Source organism: Nelumbo nucifera, chromosome 3, assembly GCF_055504915.1.
Source record: "Nelumbo nucifera cultivar China Antique chromosome 3, China Antique-T2T, whole genome shotgun sequence".
NCBI classification, from domain to species: Eukaryota; Viridiplantae; Streptophyta; class Magnoliopsida; order Proteales; family Nelumbonaceae; genus Nelumbo; species Nelumbo nucifera.
The window spans coordinates 3,112,119-3,139,849 of record NC_142651.1 but is presented as its reverse complement, the minus strand read 5'-3'; the positions used below and the strand labels follow the sequence as shown (position 1 = coordinate 3,139,849).

Below are 27,731 nucleotides of genomic sequence, written 5' to 3'. Positions count from 1 at the left end.
GGCAAACGGGAAACCCCAAGCTAATTGTGAACTGTGACAATCCCTTCCATTCTCACAACGCTCATCCTGGAAGATATTTTCAATTCAATTGGCTCGTTAGCCACCCGTTATTTCGGTTGATAGGTAAGAGAAAAATATATGGTTCCCGGGCATTTCTAGTTGAATTGGAAGTTGGAACTCGAGACCCCAAAACCTTAAAATCTTGCACTTATCATTTTCTAATAAAAAAACCTTCAAACCTTTCTCTTTCTTCTTCCTTCCCCTGAAAGAGTGTCTGTGTGACTGTCAGTAAACAGGACTTACAGGATATGTCGAGTTGTTTCTCTCATCCAATTCCCTATGCTTGCTCTCTACATCAGAATTGTTATTGCCCCTACTCGACCACTTCGTCATGTAAATCTCCAACATTCCGAGGAAACCCTAATTCTACCGTTCGGCTTCAAGCCATCCCTAGAGCTTCACCTCGCAAAAACCCTGCAAGCCGCTTGGAAAACCCAACACGAAAGTCAGAACGTCAAGTTCTTCGTGAACCAATTGAGAATCAAAGCCCAAGTCCAAATATGTCGTCCGCTTCCTCGTTCTTCAATTTGACTACTGGTCTTCTTCATCGCTTAAGGTACCCTAATTGCATTGTTGAAATCTTAATTCCCTGGATTCCCTGCTAAATCGTATAACTTGCAGGGACAAGTTGAGGGTTGATGAGATTGCGCTGGATATTTTGTCCATTGCATTGCCAGCTGCATTGGCTCTGGCTGCTGATCCAATTACATCGTTGGTTGACACTGCGTTCGTTGGCCATTTGGGTATGTCACCATTCACCTGGATTTTCTTTCTCCTGGCTCGCTCTAGATTGGGGTCCTTATGGATCTTAATCTTCTTGTCACGGACATAATATGTGGTTGAATATCATGGTAGAAGTAAACTTATTATGATGCTCTCTGTTGTAGGATCTGTTGAACTAGCGGCGGTTGGCGTGTCAATTTCGGTGTTCAATCTGGTGTCCAAATTGTTTAACGTTCCCCTACTTAACATTACGACATCTTTTGTTGCCGAAGAGCAGGCCTTGATCAATGACGACAATGATCTCTCTCCCATAAATGGTGGGAGTACATATCAATCTTTCATTACATAAATTGGATTAATTTGAATTGCAGCTTAAGCTTAAAGTTATTGCGTTTCATTCTTTATTATTAAAATTTCTTGCTTTATTTGATACCATCCATTTGTTAAGTATTTCTTACTCTTACTCTAGGCGATGAAGGTTTTGATTCTCCGTCCATGCCTCGAGAACGTATTGGCGATAAACAAGACAAGAAGTACCTCCCTGCAGTTTCTACTTCTTTAGCGTTAGCTGCTGGCATTGGCATCTCAGAAACCATTGCACTCTCTATTGGTTCGGGATTCCTAATGAATATCATGGGTATACCTGCTGTACGTAGAAGTGATCCAGTACATATAAAGCTTCCACTAAAATCTCATTTTTAGTTTCTAAATGGCATATAAAGGACTTGCATGTATTTGCTCAATGACTTTCTGGGTGAATTGTGAAACCATGATAGGATAGTTTTGTCCTCAATGGCTCAATCCATCCTCTTGGGTTCCATTCCTAGTTCCTACCCCCATGATAATTCCGTGTTTATTTCATACTTGAGTGATGTTAACTTTCTTGATCATGTATATGCTTCTAGTTCTTTTGTAAGTTGATTGGCATAACAGCTGGCATGTCTTTTTTATTCTTTTTATTTATTTATTGCTTAACGGGGCTACACAATTGGAGGGGTAGCCTGTCCCTCAAAACCCATAACCCCCCCAGCCCTGGTGAAGGCGGGGATCAATCCCAAGATGTAACTTTCTGACTGAAGCTTGAGATCTTGCTCTTCTTTTTGTTGGATCCCAAGAGAATTGAATTCTGTCCTGATAGTTTAGCTAAGGCTGAGGTGCACAAAAAAATGGTGTGATGCCCTTTTTTTTTGGGGGGGGGGGGGCTCTTTTAATTCTGTCTTCATGTACATGCTTTCCTCTTAATATAAGAAGCATTTTCCTAAAAAAACAAAAAATTTGTCAACTTCTATATGTTTGGTTTGGTCATGTTGGATAAGTTATTTGCAATATTGATGGTTGCCTGTTTGTCACAAAAAGCTCCATTGGTTCTTCAAAAGAAACCCCCAATTGAGGCATGAAAATTCTTAACCATAGCAACTCTAAAAACCATGAGCCATGGCACAATACTGGGTTTTAGCGTCTGACCTTGCCACCATTGACTGTCCTTTGCTTCTCCATGACACAATACCACCTACAAAAGTGCACTATGCAGAGGTGGATCTCCTATCATCTTGAGATTTAGCCCAATCAGCATCAGTATAAGCTTCTAACTTGAGATGGCCATGATGAGAGAGTACAATAAACTTCTACCAAGAGTGCCCTTGAGATAGCATGCATCTAAGGCTGATGTATGTACTGACACACCATGCTTACAGCATAAGAAATATCTGGTTGTGTTAAGCAAAGATACAATAATTTCCCCACCAGTCATTGGTTCTCTAGTTACTCCACTGGTGATATCCTTAGGGAGTGGCCAGTGATAGCATCTATTTCTACCAGAAAAATCAAGCCTAGTATACCATGGTCTCCTTTACTATATAGCATATGGTAAAATTAAACTTTTAAAGGTGAATCTTGGGTTACCCGGGGCTTTTAGGAGTAGGAGGTGCATTCAGAAATCATAGAGGAAAGATCATGTTGGTATTTTCAGGTCCAATAGGTATTGGAAATTATAAAGAGTTGAACTATAAACAGTGCTTTGAGGGCTGAGATTGGCAAGGGAGGCAGACTGGGAATATGATCATTGAAGGGGACTCGTGGATACTTATAGATTGGTTAAAAGGAGATATGGTGGAAGCATGGAAGTTTAGACATCAGATTAGGGAAGCAAAAATCTTAACAATTACTTTGGAAGCTACTTTTACAATGGATTCCAAGATTTTCCAACATACTTGTTGACTCCTTAGCTCATGAAGGAGTTAATAGACAAATAATGACATGAGGGAGTACCCTTTCCCTTTGGCATTATATGTAGTGATAAATTTCGTACAGAGTTAAGGGCTGAGCATGGGGCTCTGTCTATTGTACATGTAGTGGCTATACTGCTTGTATTGCTTGATGAACATAACCAAGAATCGGTCACACACACAAAAGAAAAAGAAGATTTTTTAGTAATAGAAAATTGGTGATACCAAAGAAAGAAATAGATGACTTATGCTAAATCATGTAGAAAAGTTGTAATAAGCATCTAATTGGTGGATGAATCATTTATGGATCCAATGAGAAGATTGCTTGCCTATAGAATTTATTTATTTTTTTGATAAATGAATGAATTTTATTAGGTGCCAAAGATAAGGAGTACAAGCATCCCAAGGAGAGGCATGAGATGTGACCTCTCCAGAAAAGTTAGATACAACATTCTAGACTTGCTAGAATAAGTTACAAACTAGCCCAAAATATAGGGGTGTCCATGGCTCGGTTAATCGAACCATGACACTTTTTTGTAAACCGAACCGGTGGTACCGGTTTTTCCAATTCTCCAAACCAAAACCGAACTGGTACCACTGGTTAACCGGTCCACTGGTTTTGGTTTTTGACCGGTTCGGTTCTTCGGTTTTTCGGTTTTTTATATTTATAATATATATTATACAAATATATGTATAATATTATATAATAATAATAAATGATATAATATATTATAAATATTTTAAAAATATAATATATATAATATATTTATAAATAAAACATAAGTATATATTTATATATAATACATAGAAAATATGTGACATATATTAAAAATATATAAAATAAACATAAAAATATATATATATATATATATATATATATATATATATATATGTCAGTTCGGTTAATCGTTGGTTTTTTTGTAGGTTAACCAAAAACTGAACCGGTCCTTCGGTTTTTCAAAAATCCCAAGTTGAGCAGTTCGGTTAATCGCATTTTGCGGTTCGGTTTTTCGGTTTTTTATGGACATCCCTACCAAAAAAGACATTCCTATCAGAGCCAAGTCAAAAGTTCAGAGAGAGAAAGAGAGAAACAAAAGATTGGTGGGTGTGTCACCTTATGATAGTTGACACCCTAAAAGATATATTTATATTAAAAAAGGTAAAAGGACAAATCTGCCCTTAGTGTACAAAAGAAAGAGAGTACATAAATTAGATGTACAACAATGATGAGTAAAAGTACAAAAATAGCCCTACGACTAGATCTTCTCACTGTTTCTACACTCCCCCTCAAACTGATCCCTAGGAATAAGCATCAGTTTGTCCATGAGAAATAGATGCTGAGCTCGAGTCACTGCTTTAGTCAACAGGTCTGCTAATTGGAGCCCAGAGGAGACATGAGGAAGAGATATAATACCTTCAAGAAGGAGATCGCAGATGAAGTGGCAATCAACTTCTATGTGTTTGGTGTGCTCATGGAAGACGGGGTTGGAAGCAATTTTGATTGCACTGACATTGTCTGCATAGAGAGGAACAGATGGTGATGGTTCATTAAGTATTTGAAATAGAAGAGCGCGGAGCCATATGATCTCACTACACACGGAAGACATAGCCTTGTATTCAACTTCAGTGGAAGATTTGGATACAATAGGTTGTTTCTTGCACTTCCACAAGATAAGAGAGATTGTCCAAGAATACACACCAGCTAGTAGTGGACCGTCGGGTGTCAAGGCATCCAGCCTAATCAGCAACCGCATAAGCCGTAAGGTTAATAGGGGATGAGGAAGAGAAAAATATCTCGTGTGACAGGGTGCCTTGCACATATCTAATGATCCGATGAACTGCAGATAAATGAGGTTGTCTTGGAGAAGACACGAACTGGCTCACCAGCTGAACTGCATAAGATATATTTGTCCGAGTCATGGTGAGATAAATTAAACTGCCCACTAGTTGACGATAAAGGGTAGGATCTTCAAGAAGAGAACCATCATCTTTGCTGAGTTTCAAATTCAGTTCTAGTGGGGTGTCCACAATCTTGGAATCACTAAGATTTGCCAGTTTAACAAGATCAGCCGCATACTTTTGTTGGTTAACAAAATAGCCCCGAGAGTTTCCGCTAACTTCAAGCCCCAAGAAATATGTCAAAGGCCCCAAGTCCTTCATCTTAAAGGACTCAACTGTTGTAGCTTAGCAATTCCTTCTGTATCATCCCCTGTAATGAGTATATCATCGAATAATCAAAAGAACTTTGGATAAAGCTAGCATCAGTGATGACAGATCTGAACTTCTCAAACCAGGCTCTAGGAGCTTGCTTCAGGCCATAAAGTGACTTCTCTAGACGACAAACAAGCTACGGGTCTATACAATATCTAGGAGGGGGTTCATATAGATTGTCTCCTTCAACTCCCCATGGAGAAAATCATTCTTGACATTCATCTGATTGATTGTCCACTGTTTGGCTGCAAATATAGCCAGACCTAGCCTTGTATCTGTCTAGGCTTCCATCAAATTTCAGTTTCATAGAGTAGATTCATCGACTTCTTACAAGAGATGTCTCAGGTGGAGCTTTGACCAAGTCCTAGGTGTCATTCTCAAGAAGGGCTCGAATCTCAGAATCCATGGCATATTTCTAGTGTGGTTCTGCTACAACCTGTTGGTAAGATCTGGGAATGTTTGTGGTAGATAAAACAATAGAAAAGGAGCTATGGTCTGGTGAAAAACCAAATGTTCAGGTGGGTGAGAAATTTTAGAGGAACGGCGTAAAGTGGGTGCAATGGGTTCAAGGGGAAGATCAGGTGCACTTACTAAGGCAGCTGGATTGACTGGATCAGCAACTGGTGGTGGAGTAGAGGGGGGCACTGAGACTGAGGACCGTTGCTTCCTGAAGTAGGTCTGAAGTTGTTGCGGAGGTGGCAATGGTATATCTGAGGTACCTGTAGAGTCAAAACTGTGCAACAAGAAAATGGAAGGAGCTGGGAATTTTACAATATGTTCAAAAAAGGACACACTCTCAAGAAAAACTACATTACGAGAAATTCTAATACGATGGACTGAAGGATCATAGCAAAGGAATCCTTTATGTTTAGGACTGTACCCCATAAAAGTACACAATGCTGCTTGTGTAGTTAACTTTGTGTGTTCATGAGGTGGAAGGTGAACAAAACAAGTACAACCAAAAAACCTGAGCATAGATAGATCTGGGGGTTTGTGAAAGAGAGATTGAAAAGGAGAAGAATTAGTTAAAGCAGATGACGGAGGATGATTTCTATGATACACAATAGTGCTGGCCGCCTCCACTCAAAACCAAGAGGGTACATGGGAATCTTGTAGAAGTGTTTTGACTACACTCAAGATATGCCCATTCTTCCTTTTTGCTACCCCGTTTTGTTGTGGGGAGCCTGAATAGGATTTTTGGGATTGAATTCCATGTTGTTTTAAATAAATCTGGAAGTCCCTATCAAAATACTCTCCCCCTGAATCCTATCATAGCACACATATCTGAGCATTAAATTGGGTAGTAACATTGGTATGGAAGTGTTTAAATATAGTGTACACTTCAGATTTCTTTCGAAGAAAATAAACCCAAGTGAAACGGGTGTAGTCATCAATAAAGGTTACAAAGTACTTGTATCCCAACCGTGAGACAGCTGGAGACGACCAAACATCACTATGTATTAAATAAAAAGAAACTGTAGCATGCTCAAAGTGAAAAGGAAAAGGTAAAATATGACACTTACATAAACCACAAGTAATGCAATCTTTATTGACATTCTTAAAGGAAACAGTAGAAATAGGTAAACTACCAGAAGCAAATAATTGATCAAGTTTCTTAGAAAACAGATGACCAAGGCGTTAATGCCACAAATGCCAATCATTATTATAATTAAAAGATTCAAAGCTAGAAGTGGTGGAAAGCAAACACGAAGTAGAAACATGTGCAGTCTTATTCTTCTCAAACTCCAAAGCAAATAATCTTCCCAGTCTATGCCCCTTCCCCTTTACCTCCCCAGTTTTCCGGTCATGTTTCAAACAACCATCAGAAGTGAATGAGACAGTGTTACCTTCCTCTACAAGTTGGCCAACAGAAATCAAATTGGTGGTGAGCTTAGGTACAAATAAAGTTTTGGATAAATGAAGCGAAGATGACTTAAAAGTAGATAAATACAAATCATCACACCCAAGTATATCCAATTTTTCACCATTTGCAGTGATAATATGTTTATTGGGAGGATGGGGTTTGCGATACCGACCGAGTGTGGCCCCTGTCATATGGTTAGAGGCTCTTGAGTCAATATACCAGAGGTGGTTTGGTGAAAGACAATAGGTCGGTGACTTACCAGACAGACCAATAGCAGAGAAGGCTGAGGAAAAGACCGAGGACATGAGCTGTCGTTTTGGCCAACTCCAGAAGTAATAGAGGAGGCGGCATTTGAACCATCTACAACAGTCTGATAGGGCTTGTAGCTTCCCTTCTTTTGATTTGATCCACTACCTTTTTGAGGCCGGGTAGGACATTCAGTAATAATATGGCTGAGCTGCTTGCAATAAGTGTATGTATTCTTTTTCTTACAATGGGAGACAACGTGCCCAAACTCCTTACATTCATAACATTGTACCTTAGAGAAGTCCTTCCCTTTTGGTTTAGTTGCTAGGAAGACAGCATCAATGTTGGGATCTTTTCTCCCATCCAGTGTAGTCTGTGTAGCAAATATGGTTTCCGCTTTCAAAATTTCCCCAAGAATAGTATCTAAGTCAGGAAGTGTTCCTTGGCTTAGGATATTAGATCTGATAACTTCAAACTCAGGCCTTAGATGCATTAGGAAATGCATAATCTTCCTTCTGTCAAAGTGTTCTTTCATGTACTTTACACAATAGTCTGACTGATCATTTCCCATGTGAACTAATTGATATTTTGTCCAAAGGTTGATGAACCCTACATAATATTCCTGGACCTTTTTGTCTCTCTGATAGTACGAGAAGATGTCAACCTCTATCTGATACTGTCTAAAGGTGTTCGATTGCTGATAAACCTTTTCAAGATACTGGTACATCTCATAGGCTGTTCTGTACCCTCTCATAGGAATAGCAGTATCAATTTCGACTAAACCTAGGATCCATGATGCAATTTTTGCATTGTCGATCTTCCATTGATTAAGGCCCTTAATATTAGAATCATTAGGTTTAGATACAAAACCATCCAGATATCCCCAAAGACCCTTAGCTTCGACATGGAATTGAAAGTTAAACTTCCATAATGCATAATTTGTGCCATTGAATTTAATAGGAAGAACCTCCACCCTTTTTGATGCCATTGGGAGACAAACGGCAACAACACACACTTCCAGAAAACCAATAAAATTCGAACCAGAGGATGAAGAAGAATGTACCTTTCAATTGATGTCCAGAAAAGGTAACTGTAATGCTCTGCCGAACTGAAGAGTGGATCGAAACCCCTCAAAATCAAAACTGATCCAAACCAAACCAAAAGGATTCGGTAGATCTGCTTTGGGAGACACCAGATCTAAGATTTCGGGCTGATCCGATGTCTCTACAAGGAGATCTAAGAAGAAAGATGAATCCGATGGTGCAGCAGTCCAGGAAGATGATTTGTAAAGTTCAGATATGTAGCCGATCTAGGAAGAGGATTAAAGGACACTCAGGAACCTCCCAAATACTATTAGAGAGTTCTTGAACCAGTAGTAACAGAGATGATTAAAGAGATACTATGTGTAGATCAGGTCGTGACCTGCTCTGATACCATGTCAGAGTCAAGTTGAAAGTTCAGAGAGAGAGAAAGAGAGAAACAAAAGATTGGTGGGTGTGTCACCTTGTGACAGTCAACACCCTAAAAGATATATTTATATTAAAAAAGGTAAAAGGACAAATCTGGTCTTAGTGTACAAAAGAAAGAGAGTACATAAATTAGATGTACAACAATGAAGAGTGAAAGTACAAAAATAGCCCTGCGGCTAGATCTTCTCACTGTCTCTACAATTCCTTGGATACCTATTGCTTGGCCAAGGAATCAGCCACAGTATTTGCCAACCTGCTTACCCATTTAACATCAACTCTCATATTACTGGTTAGCCACTTCACTTTTTTGAGGAGGTCTCTATAGCCCCAAATGGTAGTGTTTGAGTTTGATAGCCACCCTAGTACCACCTAAGAATCTCCTTCATTAAAAGATGTTCCACGGTATTACTGGTTACCCATTTAACATCAATTCTCATATTACTGGTTAGCCACTTATCTTTTTTGAGGAGGTCTCTATAGCCCCAAATGGCAGTGTCTGGGTTTGATAGCCACCCTACTACCACCTAAGAATCTCCTTCAATTAAAAGATGTTCCACCCCAAGCTGGTTGGCAACCTGGATCTTGAACCGCAGCTAGTAACTTAGCTCTTGTAGAGTCTCCCACTCCCACCGGCCTTGAGAATAAGTAAATAATGCTGTTGCCCTTATTCCTTAGCACACCCCCTACACCCGAAGGCCCAGGGTTACCTTGGCTGCTCACATCAAAGTTCAATTTAATGACACCTTCTGGAGGAGGTTCCCACTCTACCACACTTCTATTCTTCCTAGTGGAGGTATTAGCCACTTCTAGCCAGTTTCTCCAAAGATCATCGAAGGAGAATTCAGCAAACAGGGCCAATATCTTAAGCCAATGGATTACTCTAGTTAAGATGCATTCCTTCACTTCAGCAAAACTTCTTTCCTTCTCTAGGAAGGTTCTAGCATTCGTTGCCTATAGAATTTATCCAATTAGATGATTTTAACAATCATGTGGTTGTACTTGTTTTGGGTGGAGAGAAAGGTATGTAGTTTACTTGCCAGCATTATTTAATCAGAATAAATTTTGGGTATATAGTTTGCTTTTTATGTGAATCTTCTTCATGGTTTACCTGATAGTATGTATTGGTTTTTCTAGTCCATTTTAATTTTCTTTTCAGTATGAGAGCTTGTGAATGTTTTTGGTCATGTATTTAAGCATTCTGAGATTTACTTTATTTGCTAATTTTTCTTTTATAACAAGCCTTAGAGAATTATCCTACATGCTGAAATGCCTTAATGTTGTCTGAAGAGTTCACCAGAAAGCATTCACCTAGATATACTCTTTTACAGGACTCACCTATGCGCTTGCCAGCTGAGCACTTTCTTACTCTGAGAGCCTTTGGTGCTCCACCAATGGTCATTGCGCTTGCTGCACAAGGCACCTTTCGTGGATTTTTGGACACAAAAACACCTCTTTATGCCATAAGCACGTACTTCAAACTTATACTTTGATTTGCTAAATTTTCTTAGTACCTATATGCTTTATTTTCTTCATATATATGCACAAATTAGACATTTAACTGGATTCAAGTTAAATCTTTTAGATCCATTTATGATAAATGTAATTTGAGTAGTATCTTATATATCAATTACTTTATTATTGGTATACCCTTTAATTGGAACAAAACATAGTTGGAGTCAAAGCTCTACCTGGTGCTTAGCTAATTAGCTGATAGCATGATAAAAGTTTGTGGTAAATGTATATTGTCATAGAAGTCATTGGATATTTGAAAAGTTAGTGTATGCACAAATTTTGGACTTGCTGCTGGGAAAGACAGCTTAATGTATAAGCTAAGGATACTTAGTTGTCTTCATCAATAGTTATTTCTCCTTTCTGAATTGGTGAACTTCCAGTAACAGTTTCAAATGATTTATGTTGTTCTTCTTTTTCTCGTTTACCATACCGAAATTGATATTATTCAGGTGCTGGAAACTTGCTCAATGCGATATTGGATCCAATTTTGATATTTCTCTTTGGTTTTGGCATTGGTGGTGCTGCAATTTCTACAGTGATTTCAGAGTATGTAAAACATGTGGTAAAATTATGCCTAACAATTGGCCTTTGCACAGAACATTATAGTTGTCAAAATCTTACAGTTTAAAATATAATTTACCATTTGAATTGTGAATTCCAAGGATTCCAATTCAAACCTTAATCTAAGTCCTTTCTGAAAAATCTTACAATTATTGTTTGAATCTTATGATTTATACGATTCGTGCAGTTTGAATCAATTCGATTGGAACCTAGTTCTCTATTTTATCATTCTTTTATGATTCTATTTTTTCCAATAAGATGTTCTTTTAAACCCTTAATAGAATGAGATATTCTTAGGTTAATAAGACCTATTTTTTATTTAGAAACCTTATTTGAGTTTCTTTTCCATTGTATGTAAGTTAAATAGTCACTCTATGTGGATTAGTTGGCGTTTAAGTAAAACTTGATTATATCAACTGAAGTTCTAGTATAGAGATGGTAAACTCATTTGTGTCACATAGTAGATATGGATTAAAAATGGCACAAATCACTTTTCCTACATATGACCAACTTTTTTAGCATATGTTTTTAATTTTTTGACAACTTTCTGAAAAATAGAACTAATGTTACAATTTACTATATGAGTCACAATTCAGTTCATTTCATTGATAAAAAACAATTCAATTCATTTCAACCTTCTCTACTGTTGATGATACAATTATGTTTTTCAGAACATTCTTCATTCCCTGTTAACTTAATTTGTTTCTTTGACTTTATTATGCTCTTGACCTCCTTAGTTGCTTTCTTTTCAGATATTTAATTGCTTTTATCCTTCTCTGGGAGTTGAATGCAAAAGTACTGCTTATCCCTCCAAACATGGAACGGATGGATGTTGCTAGATATCTAACTTCTGGTATGCATCTTTCAACTTAACTTTTATGGCATTTGCACACTATTTCTTCAGGAACTTGTGATGATGTTAAGTTTAGGGGCTGGGGAGTGAACATTATGGAACGACTTGAGATTTGTAAGTTTACCATCAGCCGGATGTTAGTATATAAGATGATCAGAAAGTCGCTGATTATATGCAAAGAGTATTGTGATCACTTGAACATACACTCTCTCCAAAGCCACACGTCCTACTACTCGTTATGATTTTCAGTCAATCTATAGGCTTAGGCCCTGTTTGGCAATGTTCCCACCTGTTCCTGTTCTTTTAGAAATTCCTGTTCTAGAACAAGAATTTTATTTCTTGCTCCTCGGGAGTAGCAGAGACATTTGGCAATTTGTTCTTCGAGAACGAATTTTTGTTCTACAGGAACAGAAGTAGCGTTTGGATAATGAAATTATTTCTTAACATCGGTTAGAGATGATTGTGGTGGGAGATGCAAGTTTGGCCAGAGCAACTGTGAGTTTAAAATAGAGCAATGACGATACAAAACCAAGTACAAAGAGAATGAATACAACCTACCTGTTGACGTGTTCCTGGCCAAAAATGTCACCGGTGCTTTCTACCATTCGCTTGCCGTCCAGTTGTTGATGCAGCAGGAGCCAAGGGAGTCCCTCCTTCCTCTGAGATGTGCAGCAGCAATGGGAGGAGAAGTGTCGATTGAAATGTGGTTGTTAGGGCTTGTTTCTATCACTTCGTGTGAAATACCCAACATTACCAAAGAATATTTAATACCTAGTTGGATTCACGAGAGATGGAGAACAGGTTTATAGAAGCTGAAAAATGGAGGAAAGAGATAAAGATTGAAGCAATAGTTTTCATTCTTGAAGAGATAAGGATTAGAGGCCAGCAGAGCTTGAAGATTAGGGAGGCAAAGAGAGCTACAATATTGCTGGAAGGTCTTGAAGTAATAGAATGGATGCAGAAGTTTGTTTCAGAAGCAAGTTATAAAGGTAAACAGATGAACTTTACGAAATTCAACGTTGATGGAAGGAAGAGGTATGAGTTGGAATGCAAAAAGAATGCAAAAAGTTGTTACATAACTCTGCAGGAATTCTTTGGGGGAAGAAAAAAGCAGGTGGTCTGTTTCCCAGAAAGTAGAAGGGGTAATGGATGGAAGGCAGTGGCACAGGTCTTGAGTGACTTCATTCAGCAGATGAAAGCAAAACAAGTAGAGGATGTAGCAAAGGAAAAGAAAAGGGATATGCAAAAGAGAGAGGAAGATTCCAGTGACAGAAACTGGTTGATTGCAGAAAAAGGAAAAAAAAGCTGCAAACTTGTAGCATCAATAGAAGAGAAGAACTGGGGGAAGAAATTTGTGGTGGAAACTTCATTGGAGAGGTATTGCACAGGCGATACTCAGAGAGTTGAACCTGCAAAAGCCGATGGTGATAACTCCTTATGCCTCTTGTAAAGCCCTGTTAGATATGGGTGAAGATGAAGTAGAGATTTCAGCTCTAGTTATTTACTCAGAGGCTGGTGCTGCCACAGTCTCGAAATGGTGTCCTCTTTCCAATACCAAAAGTTTATTGATTGAGGACAACATAACAGTCAGATTGCTTGGGTTACCTTTCAACCTCTGGAAGGAGGAAGCGTTACAGTCAATAGCTGTAGTCTGTGATGCAAGATTAGATGGTGTGTTTGATTGTGATCTCCATTCAGTAGCTGTGTTGTTAAGTGGTGTTAAACCCAGTGACATTCCAAGGAAGATAGAGGTTGTTTCAGATGGTTTAGTTTACCCCATTTGGCTTGCTACCTCCATTGAAGCCTAGCTATGGAAGGAGGGTAGAGAGAGGAAGATGAAGGGGCAGAACAGGCTTGGTTGCATGGTTTGCAAGGCAAAGTAGTCTCTACAAGAGAAGCTAAGACAACTGTGGTCCCCAAGAAAAAAGAGAAAAAAGAGGATGATTTAAACACTTGGGGAAAGTCTGCATGGCAGGGTGGGCTGAGGGATGGCAGGTCCTATGTTCAGACGGTGACAGGGGAATTAATTGGAGACAGGCTTGCTGCAGTTCAAATTTCAAAACAAATTGAACAAGGGTTGGCAAGGTTTCAGGGCTCGAGCCAATCCTGTGAGCCGGTTCAGTCTGGTTCAACGAACCAAGGCCAGTCACATGTTCTCTTAAGTAAACACGTGACCGGCAAGGGGATAGAGGGGTTGGGCCCAGGCCCATCAAGATATAATGGGTCTGATAAAGTAAATTGGCCGGTTAACGTAAACCGGGTGGACTCAGATTTTAAAAAGCAACACGGCCTTTTAAGTGGGCACGTGACCAAAGAAGCTAGCAAGGGGACAGAGGGGTTGGGCCCAGGCCCATCAAGATCTAATGGATCTAATAAAGAGAATGGGCTGATTACTGTAAATCGGGTGGACCCAAAACTTAAAAAGTCACGCGCCCTTTTAAGTGGGCACGTGACCAAAGGAGTTGGGGAGATGATGGACCGAAAATATGGTCTATTAGTGTCTCCCTTGAGCCATTCGCAACCAGCGCCTGCAGGAAGTAGGGTTCGCTGCAGTGGTGCGGCAAACATGAACTGGGCATGGGTCCCAAGCTTGAAGAAAAAGGGCGTCTCTCCGTAATGGCGCAATCTGAGGTTCAAGAAGCCTCATCCGACGACAGTGGAGACAGAGTTCTCCATCATTCCGGCGATAGATAACCAGAATACCATGGATGCTTTTGAGGATTGTGAGACGGAGGAAGGAAGCAGCTCAGATTCAGAGTCTGAAGGCTCTTCAAGTTTTGGAAGCGTAGAACTGAAGAAGGCCAAACCCCTTAGCGACAATGAGAGCCTACATATCGAGCTGCTGTTTTTGGAATACGAAGATTCGGTTTTAAAAGATTCAGTTCAAGAAAAGTTCACTCAACCCTCACCCTTACCTAAGGAAGTGGGGTCTACCGCAGCTCTTATAGAGGAGAGGCAAAGGTTACTGGCTCCTAATTTTGCTCCCAGTTCGCTAGAGCAGCAAGGCATTGATAGAAGACTAAAGGAACAGGACATACCTCGGTCACTGAACACAGAGGTATCAATCAGGGGACAGCATCTAAAGGCAAATTCTAATGCAAGGACTAAAACAATTTTGGTTGAACATAATGAGGACCCACAGTCACCTCTTTTGGAAGGAATAGAAACAACCTTGCCCCTTTGTTCTGCTTCTTGAGATCCATTGGCCTCTTTCCACAACCTGTCAAGTAATATTGTCAATTCGTTTTTTGGTACTGATGTGGGTTTTCTGCTTGGAACATGTACTTTTGCAGCTCAACTTGATTCAGAAGCCATGGATGGAAAATATTTAATTGGGGATAAGGAGGGTCAATAACGAGAAGAAGTGGAAAGGGGAAGGAAATTACAGGACGAGGAGTTAGAGAAGATCTGGGATCAGATCTGTAGGAGTATAAGAGAAAGGAGGAAGAGGTAGGGTAGGGTGGGGTTCAAGAAGGTTTAGTAAAAACAGGGGCTCAGAGTAGCAAAAAAGCTGGGGATGAATCAGTTATGGGAAAGAAGCAGGAGGAGGAACTAGAGAGGATTTGGGGACAGATTTGTGCCCTCCTTGAGGTCATAGGCAAATAGAGGAATTTGAGGAGGAAAGCCAAGGACTTCCGGAAAGGCAAAATGAAACAAAAGCAGCCTTAAGTAGATCTGGAACAATTAACAACTGAAGGAAGAAGAAAAGATCAGAGGTGGAAAGGCTGATATTAGATATATAAGAAAATTTGGAGTTTAGCAGAAGAGGGGAGAGAAGGAAAGGCTCCACGTAGGGGCCTGACCTCAAGAGGGGATGCCAAATCTTTTATATCCATGAAAATCATCAGTTGGAATGTAAGGGGAAAAGCCGGGTATAGTGATGCTACAAGAGACCAAACTAGCCGATATTGATAGAAGTTGGGCAAGAAGTATTTGGAAATCTAGAGGAATAAACTGGGTGTCGGCACCTTCTTGGGGGGCCTCAGGGGGAATTGTTACTTTTTGGAGAGAGGATGTTGTGGAGGTGGTGGAGGAGCTAGTAGGAAATTTTTTAGTGTCATTAAAATTCAGGATGGTAGAAGATGGATTTACTTGGGCACTAACTAATGTGTATGGACCAAGCAATTACAGAGGGAGGAATGATTTTTGGGAAGAACTTTATGGGATACAAGGGCTTTGGGATGGTCCGTGGTGCTTGGGGGGAGACTTCAATGTAACCCGATTTACGAATGAATCAAATAATCCCCAATAGGTCATCACAACCAGCATGCGGAGATTCAATGATTTTATTAATAACTGTGAATTAAAAGAACTCCCAATGCTGCAAGCCCTCTATACTTGGTCCAACTTTCAGGAGACACCAACCTGCTCCAAATAAGTGGGCGGACTTGATAACTAGGGCTTTACCAAGAGTTACTTTTGATCATTGCCCCATTGGTTTAGGACAGGAATCCTTTGGGCAAGGACCCCGACTTTTTAGGTTTGAGAACATGTGGCTGACTCACCTGGACTTTGTGAAGAAGGTTGAGGAATGGTGGAGAGAAGACTTAAGGGGGGTGAAGTGGAAAGGGGTAAGATTCCACAAAAAAACTTAAAAGATTGCGGGCACATGTGAAGTAGTGGAATAGAGAGCATTTTGGGAGAATAGAAGAAAAGAAATCTTCTTTGTTGACCCAAATAGAGGAATTGGATGTGAAGGAATCTCAAAGAACCATAAGCCCTCAGGAGAGAGATCGGAGATGGGAACTAAAAAGAGAGTTAGATGAAGTTGTTTTGAGAGAAGAAATTTCTTGGAGGCAGAAGTCTAGATGTAAATGGATTAAAGAAGGAGATGAGAACACTAAATTCTTTCATAATCTAGCCAATGGAAGGAGAAGGAAAAACCTAGTGTCCAAACTGGAAGTGGATGGAATAGTCTTTGATACCCAAGAGAGGATAGCCAATTGTTTTGTTGAGCACTTCAAATCCATTTTGAGGAGACCCCTAAGACCTAGTGTGGAGTTGGAAGGCGTTACCTGGCAGAGGCTTCCAGAAGAGAGTAGAAGTTGGCTGGAAAGGAATTTTGAGGAGGAAGAAATCAGAAAAGCCGTTTTTTCAATGGACAGGTCAAAAGCACCAAGGCCAGATGGGTTTACAATGGCTTTTTTCCAAGACTATTGGAACGTAGTCAAAGAACATTTAATCGAGGTCTTTAAGGAATTTGAGGATAACCCAGTGATGAGTCGTGGAATTAATGCTACTTTTTTAGCTTTAATTCCCAAGAAGAAAGAGGCCAAGCATCCAAAGGATTTTAGACCTATTAGTTTGGTGACTAATGTTTACAAGATTGTGGCTAAGGTCTTATCTTTGAGGATAAAAAAGGTGCTTCCTTGTCTTATTAGCCAAGGGCAAGGAGCTTTTGTTCAGGGGAGACAAATTGTATATCAGATTCTAATAGCAAATGAATGTGTGGAGGAGATAAGGAGATCAGGGTATCAAGGTTTTGTTTACAAACTTGATATTGAAAAGGCCTATGACTTGGTGGATTGGGGATTCTTACTACTTGTGCCAAGAAAGTGTGGGTTTGGGGATAAATGGTGCAAATGGGTAAATGGTTGCTTGTCCGATTGCCATTATTCCGTCCTAGTCAATGGGGTAGTTAATGATTTTTTCCTGCTAGTAGGGGTTTGAGACAAGGTGATCCTATGTCACCATTCCTTTTCACTTTAGTCGCCGATGCTTTTAGTAGACTCCTCTCAGAAGCAGATAGAACCGTATCTCTAAGAGGGTGGAGAATAGGTAGAGACAGAGTTTCAGTAACCCATCTCCAATTTGTAGACGACATAATAATCTTTTGTGAAGGTTGTGATTTGATGGAGGTAAGGAATTTGAAGGATTTAATAACTCACTTTGAGAGGGCCTCAAATTTAAAAGTAAATTTTGAGAAGAGCTGTGTTGTGGGATTTCACTTGAACAGGGAGGAGTTGGAGTCTATAGCAGCCTTGTTAGAACGCACTTGCTCTCAGTGGCCCCTATCCTACCTAGGACTTCCTTTAGGTGCAAATCCAAAGGAAAGTAATGCAACCTGGTGGTGGAAAGATTTGAAAAAAGATTGGCAGTTTGGAAGAGAAACTATATTTCCAAGGGGGGTAGAGTTACTTTGATTAAAGCAACTTTAGCCAACTTGCCTTTATACTTCCTGTCAGTCTTTAGAATTCCTAAAAGGGAGGCAGAGAGGTTGGAAAAACTAATGAGGGATTTCTTATGGGAACTTGGTGAAGAGAAAAAAGATCACTTGATTAGGTGGGAGGTGGTGTGTCGGAGTAAGGAAGAAGGAGGTCTAGGATTAGGGAATGTGGTGAGCAAGAACGAGGCTCTTTTAGGTAAGTGGCTTTGGAGGTGGCCCTTGGAGAGGGAGAGGTTGTGGCATGAAGTAGTGAAAAGTATCCATGGTTGTTCTGAATCAGGTTGGGATGCGGGAGTATCCCAAAGGGCTTTGTTCACTACACCTTGGAAGGCTATCTCTGGCATTCTCCCTAAGTTCCTCAGTTTTGTAAGGTACGATACTTGCTCTGGAAATTCCATTCTTTTTTGGGAAGATACTTGGGTGAGCTCTCAACCCCTAAAAGACCGTTTCCCTTCTCTCTATTCCATCTCCCTTTTTAAAAAGAAACCCATTTCTTGGTTCCTTCCCCCCCCCCCCCCCCCCCCCCCGTTTGCCCGTTGGCCTTAAATTGGGATTTTGGGTTTCGAAGAGGGTTAAGGGATGAAGAATCTCTTTGTGTTTCCGAGCTGTTGTTGCTTCTAGATTCGGTGTGTTTGGACCCCCCTAACCCAGATAGAAGAGTCTGGTCCCTAACCATGGTTGGCTCATTCACTTGTGCTTCTTTCTTTAAAGCCCTTTGCTCCAACCCCTCCTCTCAAGTCTTTCCTGTTAAAGAGGTATGGTCAAGACCAATTCCCCCCAAAATAGCTGTGTTCTATTGGGAAGCCTATTATGGTAAGATCTATACTGCGGAAAACTTGCAAAAGAGGTATGGTCAAGACCAATTCCCCCCAAAATAGCTGTGTTCTATTGTAACCATTTGCTGATATCATGCTCTTTCGCTACCAATATTTGGAACTAGGTTGTTTCTTTATTTGGGTGCAGGTGGAATTTGCCCTCTGAAGTAAAGTTGTTGTTCACTCCGGCTGCCTTTGGGAGATTGACAAAAAGAGGGAAGCTAATGTGGAAATGTATCAGAGCCGCTACGTTGTGGACTGTATGGGAGGAGAAAAATGCAAGAATATTTCAAAAACAGGAAAGAAGTCTTGCTGAAATCAAGGAATGCATATTGACAACGACTATCTCATGGTTAAAATCTTCACACTTGTTGGCAGATTACTCCTTCGATGACTTAAGGAGAAATTGGGCTGCAATGGCTGCTATAGTCTCCACCAAGATCAAATCACAAGCTGAATGGATCCCCCCCCCTCCGGATGGTGTGGTAAAATTGAATTTTGATGGTAGCAGCCAAGGTAACCCAAGGCCTTTGGGAATAGGTGGGATTCTGAGAGACAAAGACAGCAATATGTTGTCTCTATTTTCAGGACCAGTGTGTGAAGGTGATTCAGTAAGGGCAGAGCTACTAGCAGCGGTACAAGGTATACAGATGGCTAGTCAAATTGGAGTGACCAATCTGCTAGTAGAAGGGGATTCCAAGGTAGTAGTAGGCTGGCTAATCAGCCCAGAAACAGCTTGTTGGGGCTACAGGGATCTGCTAAAGAAAGTTAAATGGATGACAAGGAATATGACTGTTAGGTTTCAGTGGGTCAGAAGATTAGCAAATGCAATGGCTGATTCTTTGGCCAAGCAAGGGGTGTCAAGGGGAGATCTTTTTAGAGCTACTTTGTAATTGTGTCTCAGGCCTGGGCAGTTTTGGTGTATATGGTTCAGTCCTAGGGGCGGTAACATCTCGTGCCTCCTCCTAGGCTGATTGTATTACTGATATCTGATTTAATAAAACTAATTTCATTCATAAAAAAAAAAGAAATACCCAATCCCTTCTCTCACGTTGGAGTCGATGGCACGTGTTCATTAATAGGGGTTAACGTTGTGGGAACCGCATGTTCTCTGGGAACGCATTCTTTGAGAGTGTCGATTTTTCATTCCCAAAGAACATGTTCTTTGGGTGTTGTTCTCACGCGAGAATACCTTTTTTTTATTTTTCTTGTACCAAACGCATTCCTGCTCCGCAAGATCACCGGGAATGATAGAAACGTTCTCATGGAACGTTGCCAAACAGGGCCTTAGTGACCTAACAAGGATAGAAACTCTCACTGCCATGTAGAAAGCCTCAAAATAGAGTTGGACAAACTGTAAGACACTCCCCACCTGAATATTTTGTGGAATCCCCTATTTTCTAATCAACCTGTAGCATTAGTATCCAAGATAATCCTTAATGTGTACATGTGAGATGATCCTACAAATATCTCCTAATTAATGTGTCAGTTGATATGTATAAAGAGCATTTAACACATGGTATCAGTTAGTTTATAGCCTTTATTTCCTTAAAAGGGAATCCCAAGTGTCAATCTTTTGCAGGTGGCCTTCTAATTGGAAGAACCATAGCTGTGCTTCTTACCATGACACTAGCGACATCCATGGCTGCTCAGGAGGGACCTATTCCCATGGCTGGTTATCAAGTCTGCTTACAAGTTTGGCTGGCAATCTCTCTTCTTAATGATGCTTTAGCACTTTCTGGTCAGGTAAATAACTTTTCAGTTCTCAACTATACATGGTATTCTAAGTAATCTGTTGAAAATTGAACAATGCCAGTAAGATGAGGCATGAGAGAACAGAAAACTGTAAAGCATAGGAGGGCCAAAATCTGGACAGGGCTACAAGAACTTCACCTTGGAATTCTATTAATGCTATCCTCCTTTCTTTTCTACTGCACGTTAGGTATATAATCCATGTTTTGGAAACCTTGTTATATTTTGGGAACATGTTTGAGTGAGCAATTTTCCTTTGAAGCATTGATTTCCTCTCTTATATTCTCTTTCTAATTGCAAAGATGAGCCGATTTCCTCTTCCTTCGTTCCTTCTAACTCTAGGTCTCGTTTTGGTTGGAATCTGGGCTTTAGGAGAGTTTTCGTGATTCTGAATTAAATAGTGTCCTGTCTTAGCTTCAAATTTTGGAAGTTTTTTTTATCCTTCAATAGGGGACAGTCGGATTTGGACTCCCTCTCCTTCCAACTCCTTTTCTTGTGCCTCCTTTTTTTCGACCTTAATTCAACATCGCAACAGTCAAGGTAGGCCTTTTTCCTGTCAAGGAGATTTGGAGTAGACCGATTCCTACTAGGGTGGGGGCTTTTTCCGGGAAGCTGTTTTGGAAAGAATTAACACCTATGATTTACTTTAGAGAAAAAGACCAATTTGGTGCTTATCCCCTCACTGGTGTTGCCTTTGCAAAATGGTGAATCTTGCAACCACTTGTTAATTTCTTGCCCCTTTGTTTCTTTTATATGGGATTGGTTTTTCTCTTTGTTTGGGTGTAGGTGGAACACCCCCCCCCCCCAACTGTATAATGCTTGTTTGCTTCTACTTTTTTGGTTAGCCGAAGAAACGGGGATGAATCTTATGGAGGTGCTCAAGAGTTGAGGTTTGCTGGAAAATTTGGGAAGAAAGAAACTTGAGAGTCTTCTCTGAGAAGGAGAGAAGCATGGAAGCCTTAATTGAAGTTATCGCCATCAGGGTGGTTCATTGGGTGAAGTCCTTACCCCTTTTTGAGCACATCTCTTCTAATGACCTACATAGGTAGTGGAAGGAAGTGGCACACTCGGCTCCTCATGCAACTACCATTGGGTGATCTTGTTCCCCACCAGGTGAAGGTTTCATAAAGCTGAATTTTGATGGTACTAGTGAAGGAAATCCTAGTTCTTCAGGCATTGGAGGGGTTTTCAGGAATGATGAAGGAAGAACCCTTGCCTTTTTTCAGGTCTAATTGGTGTTGGTGACTCATTGAGGACAGAAATATTGGCCGTAATGGAAGGAGTTATGAGGGCCAAGGAATCGAATGTCCAAAAGTTGATTATTGAAGGCAACTCAAAATTAGTTATAAGCTGGCTACAGAAGGATGAAGTAGGATGGTGGAATTATGTAAATGAAAAAGGAAACTAAAATTGGTGACACTTGGAATGGAAGTTAGATTCCAATGGGTTAAAAGATATGCCAACTCCTGAACTCCTTTGCTGATGCATTGGCTAAACAAGGGGGTGGGAAGAAATCATTTATTTTGGGCTGTGTTGTAATCAATTTTTCTCTAGAAGAGCTAAGAGAGATTGTCTCTCCCAGTTCTGATTGTACTGTTTCTTATTCCCTTTAATCTTTATGGAAATGTCCAGTTATTGATGAAAAAAAAAAAACTGGACAGGGATTTTGTGCCAATACATAGATTTAGGCCTCCCTGAGCTGAAAGCTTTACCAGTTAAAACATGCAACATATGGCCTTTAAAGTGCCTTCCAATATTTGTGAATGCATTCAGTTATGTATAACTTTCTTATGGAGAAATATATGAAAATTTAGGATATTATGACCATAGTCTCTTACGAGGAAAAACAATTATTATCATCGTTTCCCTCTTTGGCTTCTCAAATCACTTTGTCATATTTGCTCTGTTGTCCGTTATCTTCCTATCATGTAGGTTTGGTTCACTTACAGTAACCTATAGTTTTGGTGGATCATGTATTTCTTTACTCCATTGTTTTCCTTACAAATATGAAGGAAAGTAGAACATATTAATCATATTTTCTTACTCCGTTGTTGTTGGTAACATGGTATTGCTAATTTCAACATTTGAACATATTGATCATTTGTATAACTGTGAGGGGTTTTTGCCTTTATAGTAATACAAAGTAGTACCATTTATTAACAAAAACTTGAACATATTCATCACTTCATCTAAAGCCACATAAAATCCTAACTGGGTAACATGCTTCACATCCAACATTCTTGTCAGCTAATTACTATTACAAATGCTTCAATATATTATGTTAGAAAAGATATAACCAATCTCATTTAAATGCTCTAGGAATTACCAGAATCTCAAGGGCAAAAGTTTAAAAGAAAAGGTGGAACTGACTAGAATAGAAAAATGATTTAATATTTGCACGAGGATTCAGGGTAAGCCAGTAAGGGGATTCTTGAAGTTTGCTGTTCTTTATCTTCACTTACTGTAATTCATGGTTGTCAAATAATTACAATATGCAAAATTGATAGAATTTTAATGGTTGAAGCTCCATTATGTATCATCACCCCTTAAGCTGATTTTTCTTCCGTAGGCCCTTCTTGCTGGTGATTACTCTCAAGGGAATTATAAACAAGCTCGCCATGTGGTCTACAGAACTTTACAGGTAAATATCATCTACTGTCAGCCAATTATTTCTAAGCATTTTATTTTCCTTTTCCTTTTTAGTGAAGTTATTCTTCCTGCAGAGACAGTGACTATTTTAACAGTCTTTTGGATCCATTCAGATTGGTTTAGTAACAGGGATTGCTTTGGCTGTTATGTTGTTCATTGGGTTTGAGGCATTTTCTGGCTTATTCAGCACTGACTCTGCTGTTTTGGGAATTGCCCGATCTGGTATTTTGGTAAGGAATTACTAACCTGAAGTATCTTCCCCTAACAAAGAAAGTTGAACTACCTGCTGGGCACATGAGAGGATTATACACTGATAGCCTACTGGTGCACGTATCAATAATACAAGGAATGAGGGCCAATGTCAAATAGATTCCAAACAATAACTTGTTATACCAAAAATCAGTATGTATGGATGTTTCTGACTATTAATTTTATTGACTTAAAACTGCAAATTGGAACTGAGCAAAAAAGACTATAAATTTGAAAGTGACTGATTTAGACAATGTACTACCCAACGACTCACTGTTAAAAAAAAAAACAAGGTTAAGTATAGCAGAATTTTAGCCTGAATAAAATCTTGTTACCCATTTCCATTTGATTGATGGAGTGTGCAACTCCATCAGATCTTTTGTTTTAACCCAAGATGTTCCTGCTCCAACAATAGATTTTTATGCCATGCTTTGTTTTGATTGTTCACTTCTATTTTCTAAATTTGTCCTGAGGTATACAATATCCCAAGAACTTCTTGCATCTATATCTTAATTGCTAATCTTTAGATCTTTTGTCGCTAAAAAAATACTTGACCGTCAATTTGTACATCTAATTTTGCTGTTCTACAATTTCACTATCACATAATGACAATTATCCATTTTTAAGGTTTGTATGGAATTTGCCCTCAATCATTTGATTCGCCATTTTTATGTAAAATATCTTATTAAATAATCATGAAAGCCCATCTTGTACAATGATTATCATCAGTCATAAGGGGTTTTAGCCCATTACAAACTTACCTGGATGGGGTTTGAGTCTGAGAGTGGCCACTTTGTGAAAAGAAATACCAAAGGTTAAGTCCATATCCAATCTATCCCTCCCAAGAGCCCAGATAGCCTTTTTAGTATAGAAAGAACAGTTATTTTTTTCCTTTTTAGTTTTTATTTACTACTCATTATCTTCCTTTTTAAACTTCATTGTTCATATATACCTGTAGTTATACAAATTTTGATTTGGATAGGCTGGCAAAGTTGTAACCTACACCATCTGGAATAATAGCCAGTACAAAACAGAGATGTGAGAAAGGTCATGATCCATCCATTGTGTGCAATAACCGTTATTTTGTATATTTGCCTTGGTCTTAAAAATGATCATCTAATGGTGCTTGTAATCCTTGGAGGATCATTCCTTTCTTTTGGAGTAAAGTAACAAGAAGTGAGGTTGGTTTTTCCTTCCAGTCATGTTTTTCATATAATGGTTCTGTCCTGAAGGATCATGTTTTCTGTTGGAACAAATTAACAGTCAATTAGATGGGTTTACCATTTCTTCCACCTATGTTTTGAGTTCGGATCTGGTCACAACAACCAGTCATAACAGCCTTTTCAGCTGTGCATTGGGAAAATCTTCCTTGTCCTCCAAGGCAAGATGTTCCCAATGTACAGCTGGAATGGCTGTTGAGACTGGTTGTTGGGACTAGATCCGGTCTCCTATGTTTTCTATTGTGTCAAGATGTTGCAGACATGTTGGCTGGAAAAGGCATTAGTTGTCAAGTTTTGACTCTGAACTATTGGAATCTTGTTTGCTGCCATTTTTTCATTTTTTTATTTATGTATTATTTATTTCTCTTGTTTTGCTAATAAATCATTCTCTTGCAATCAAGAAATGAATGTGGCAAAATAGATTATAAAGGTTATTTGGTCAAGGTAAATTATGGAATAGGTGATCCCGCGTAGGACCCATTATTAAGTGGCTCCCATCCTCTTCTTTGTATGTATACCAGTACCCTCTGTCCCTCCATGCAGTTGAGGCAGCAGGTACCTTTGACTCTAAGGCTTCGTTTGGATCCGCTGTAAAACGTTATCAGTGTAAAAGTACACTGATGATGTTTTACACTGAACCGTATAATAGGTGACCATTACATTTTGAAAACCGTGATAAAAAAGTGTAAAGTTTTACATCGATAAAATCGATGTAGTATTTACATCGATAATTGATGTAAAACTTTATGCTTGATGAGGTTTTACATCGAATCCCAATGTTAAACTCCACTCCATCCAAACGCCAACAAATCTAAACTGGAGTGGAGTTTTACATCGATCTTCATTTACACTCCTTCCAAACACCAACAAAACTGAACCGGTGTAAACTTTTACGTCGTTCTTGATTTAGACCGATTCCAAACGCAGCCTAATTGCCTAGATAGAAAAGATTGGTAGGGAAATCCAATGCTGTCATGCTGACAAAAATTTTTGCAGTTTGTTGCTGGTTCTCAGCCAATGAATGCACTTGCATTTGTTCTTGATGGACTCTACTACGGGGTTTCAGACTTTGGCTATGCAGCATATTCAATGGTAATATCTTTCAGGTGGCTTTTCTTTTCATCTGTTGTAAAGTAACACATCTTGATTTTGAATGAGTGTTTCATTGTTTTCAGGTGCTAGTTGGATTGGTCTCTTCTGTTTTCCTATTGATTGCCACTCCTCTATATGGCCTTAGTGGAGTCTGGGCAGGGTTGTTTCTTTTCATGACACTGCGAGTAGTTGCTGGATTTTGGAGGTATGCTTGAAGCAAGATAAACTTCACTGGATTCTAGAAGTGGAGGAACCAAGAGAAAAAGTATATAGCAATTTAGGGTGTCTTCAGTTCATGATTGCATTCGTGTTTCATCTGGATCCAGAATGCACCATGAGTGAGAAATGACTGTTCATTTGGTTGTTGCTGATTCTGGAACCAGCAATACATGGTTTCAGAACCTGCAAAATGGCCATTTTTTGTTCACAATTTTTTATAGCTTTCTCAACCAAGCATTGCTAATGTAAGCATGAAATAGCAGTTGTGTGTAACTCATGTATACATGTACTTTCACTGTTCTCTTTTGATTGTACGGTCTTTATTAAGTAGAAACATTATTAATGGAGCTATATTGGTGTGTCTACAATCCAAAGGGATAGTGAAAGTATACATGAGTTACATAATCAATACTTGCATATCATGGTTCAGAAAGTGAAAGACAAACAAAAGAGCCTCTGTTGCATTGTCTGCTTCACACACACACAAAGACATTTTCTGAAAAAATTGGTACATCTTTTGAACCATATCACCTTTTTCAGAATCATGAATTGAACACCATCGTAGTTAATAGAATACATGGTTATTAGTCATCAAATAGGAATTAAGAACACATTATGGGGTTAATGCCTATTGGTGGAAAGCCCAGAAGTCACACAAATTAGGGATCCTAATCGTTTGGTCATGTGTTCTCACTCTGGGAGGGGGGTGACCCAGCCCTGGGGTTTGATTCTGTAACTAGACGAATGACTAAGAATTCCTTCTTTCTTCTACTCATGCAAAAGATAAGACTCTGAACCTGACAATCTTGGTCTCATGTGCATAATTGAACTGCTAGTAGCTTATTGTAGCATTTAAAGGTCATAGTATTCCCTCTTTCCTTTACTCGCAAGTGAATGTTGTAGCATTTCTTCTGGTTTTGTTTCCTTTGTTAATTGATGTTTGTAAGTTCCAGGCTGAGCACAAAAGGTGGACCATGGAAAATGGTGTGGTCTGAAATTGATCAGAAGAATGACTGAGATGCAGTAAGTTTTGCTTTCAAACACATCCATTGTCTACTCACAGTGATGAAACATGATGAACCCACTCACGGGATCAGAAGCAGTAAGGAGTTCAAATATCTGAAGCCCGAAATGTCAAGGAAATTTTAGCAACGAAGTCATGGATAGCGAGTAACCACATGTACTGACCCCTGGTATCTATTTCAGAGTGCAACTGTTCAGAAATTCATACAGTAGTGCACCCTTCGGACCTATAAGGTTGTACAAGGTATCGGATTTTGAAAGTTGCAGCTATATGCATACATGTTACAGATGACATACCCTTCATTAATCAAGGGATGACATGTTAGCTAGATATCAAGGAGGCTGAATTTCGATTTCAGCTGGCTAAGTTTCTGAAAATTAAGTTACAATTCTATAAACGATCGGTGATGACATGATTGAAGATGGGATAAAGGGTAGAAGGGGTGCTGACGTAATTGAAGATGGTAAAAGGGAGCAGCATTGTTGAGTGCAAGACATCTACCTATTCGGTTACCTTAAGGTTTAAGCTTCAATTGTATATCAAGCTTCATGTATCTTACTAGATTCGTCATGCCCTGCCTTTTCGAAATGTACTTATATTTTGGTAGCTTCTACTGATGTCAGGTGTATGACCTTTAGGTTGCGGTGTCTTTCACTTCTTGCTATTGTAATTTGTAAGTAAGATCTCATTCTGCAGTTATCAGTTAAAAGCATATTTTGCATCCTTATAAGCCAGTTTCCTCTTTCTTTTTCCGAATGTTGAATTTATGAAATCTTACACTCGATGTTAAAACGGTATTCTCTTATTCTCGATGTTAAAAA

General features: G+C 39.4%; 1 protein-coding gene across 6 annotated transcripts; it reads left to right on the top strand.

The window, feature by feature from the left end:
* LOC104592815 (MATE efflux family protein) lies at nt 1–27,640 on the top strand. Of its 6 annotated transcripts, none has more exons than XM_088901520.1 (14): nt 1–123; nt 290–616; nt 682–803; nt 948–1,100; nt 1,253–1,449; nt 10,127–10,262; nt 10,760–10,856; nt 11,624–11,724; nt 20,288–20,451; nt 23,027–23,098; nt 23,202–23,336; nt 25,572–25,667; nt 25,751–25,872; nt 26,840–27,640. In XM_088901520.1, the coding sequence occupies exons 2-14, from the start codon at nt 309–311 to the stop codon at nt 26,901–26,903; spliced, it is 1,767 nt and encodes a 588-aa protein (XP_088757646.1). In that variant the 5' UTR covers nt 1–123; nt 290–308; the 3' UTR covers nt 26,904–27,640. The 6 variants fall into 6 exon arrangements, with proteins under 6 accessions (XP_088757646.1, XP_088757648.1, XP_010250616.1 ...); XM_088901522.1 differs by having other exon boundaries at nt 3–123; nt 1,253–1,431; XM_010252314.3 differs by lacking the exon at nt 1–123 and having other exon boundaries at nt 130–616; nt 1,253–1,431.
* The last annotated feature ends 91 nt before the right edge of the window (nt 27,641–27,731 follow it).

Coding starts and splice junctions, on each gene's coding strand:
- LOC104592815 (XM_088901520.1), top strand. CDS start 309: ATGTCGAGTTGTTTCTCTCATCCAATTCCCTATGCTTGCTCTCTACAT. Junction 1,101..1,252: donor TGATCTCTCTCCCATAAATG/GTGGGAGTACAT, acceptor CTCTTACTCTAG/GCGATGAAGGTTTTGATTCT. Junction 1,450..10,126: donor CTGTACGTAGAAGTGATCCA/GTACATATAAAG, acceptor ACTCTTTTACAG/GACTCACCTATGCGCTTGCC.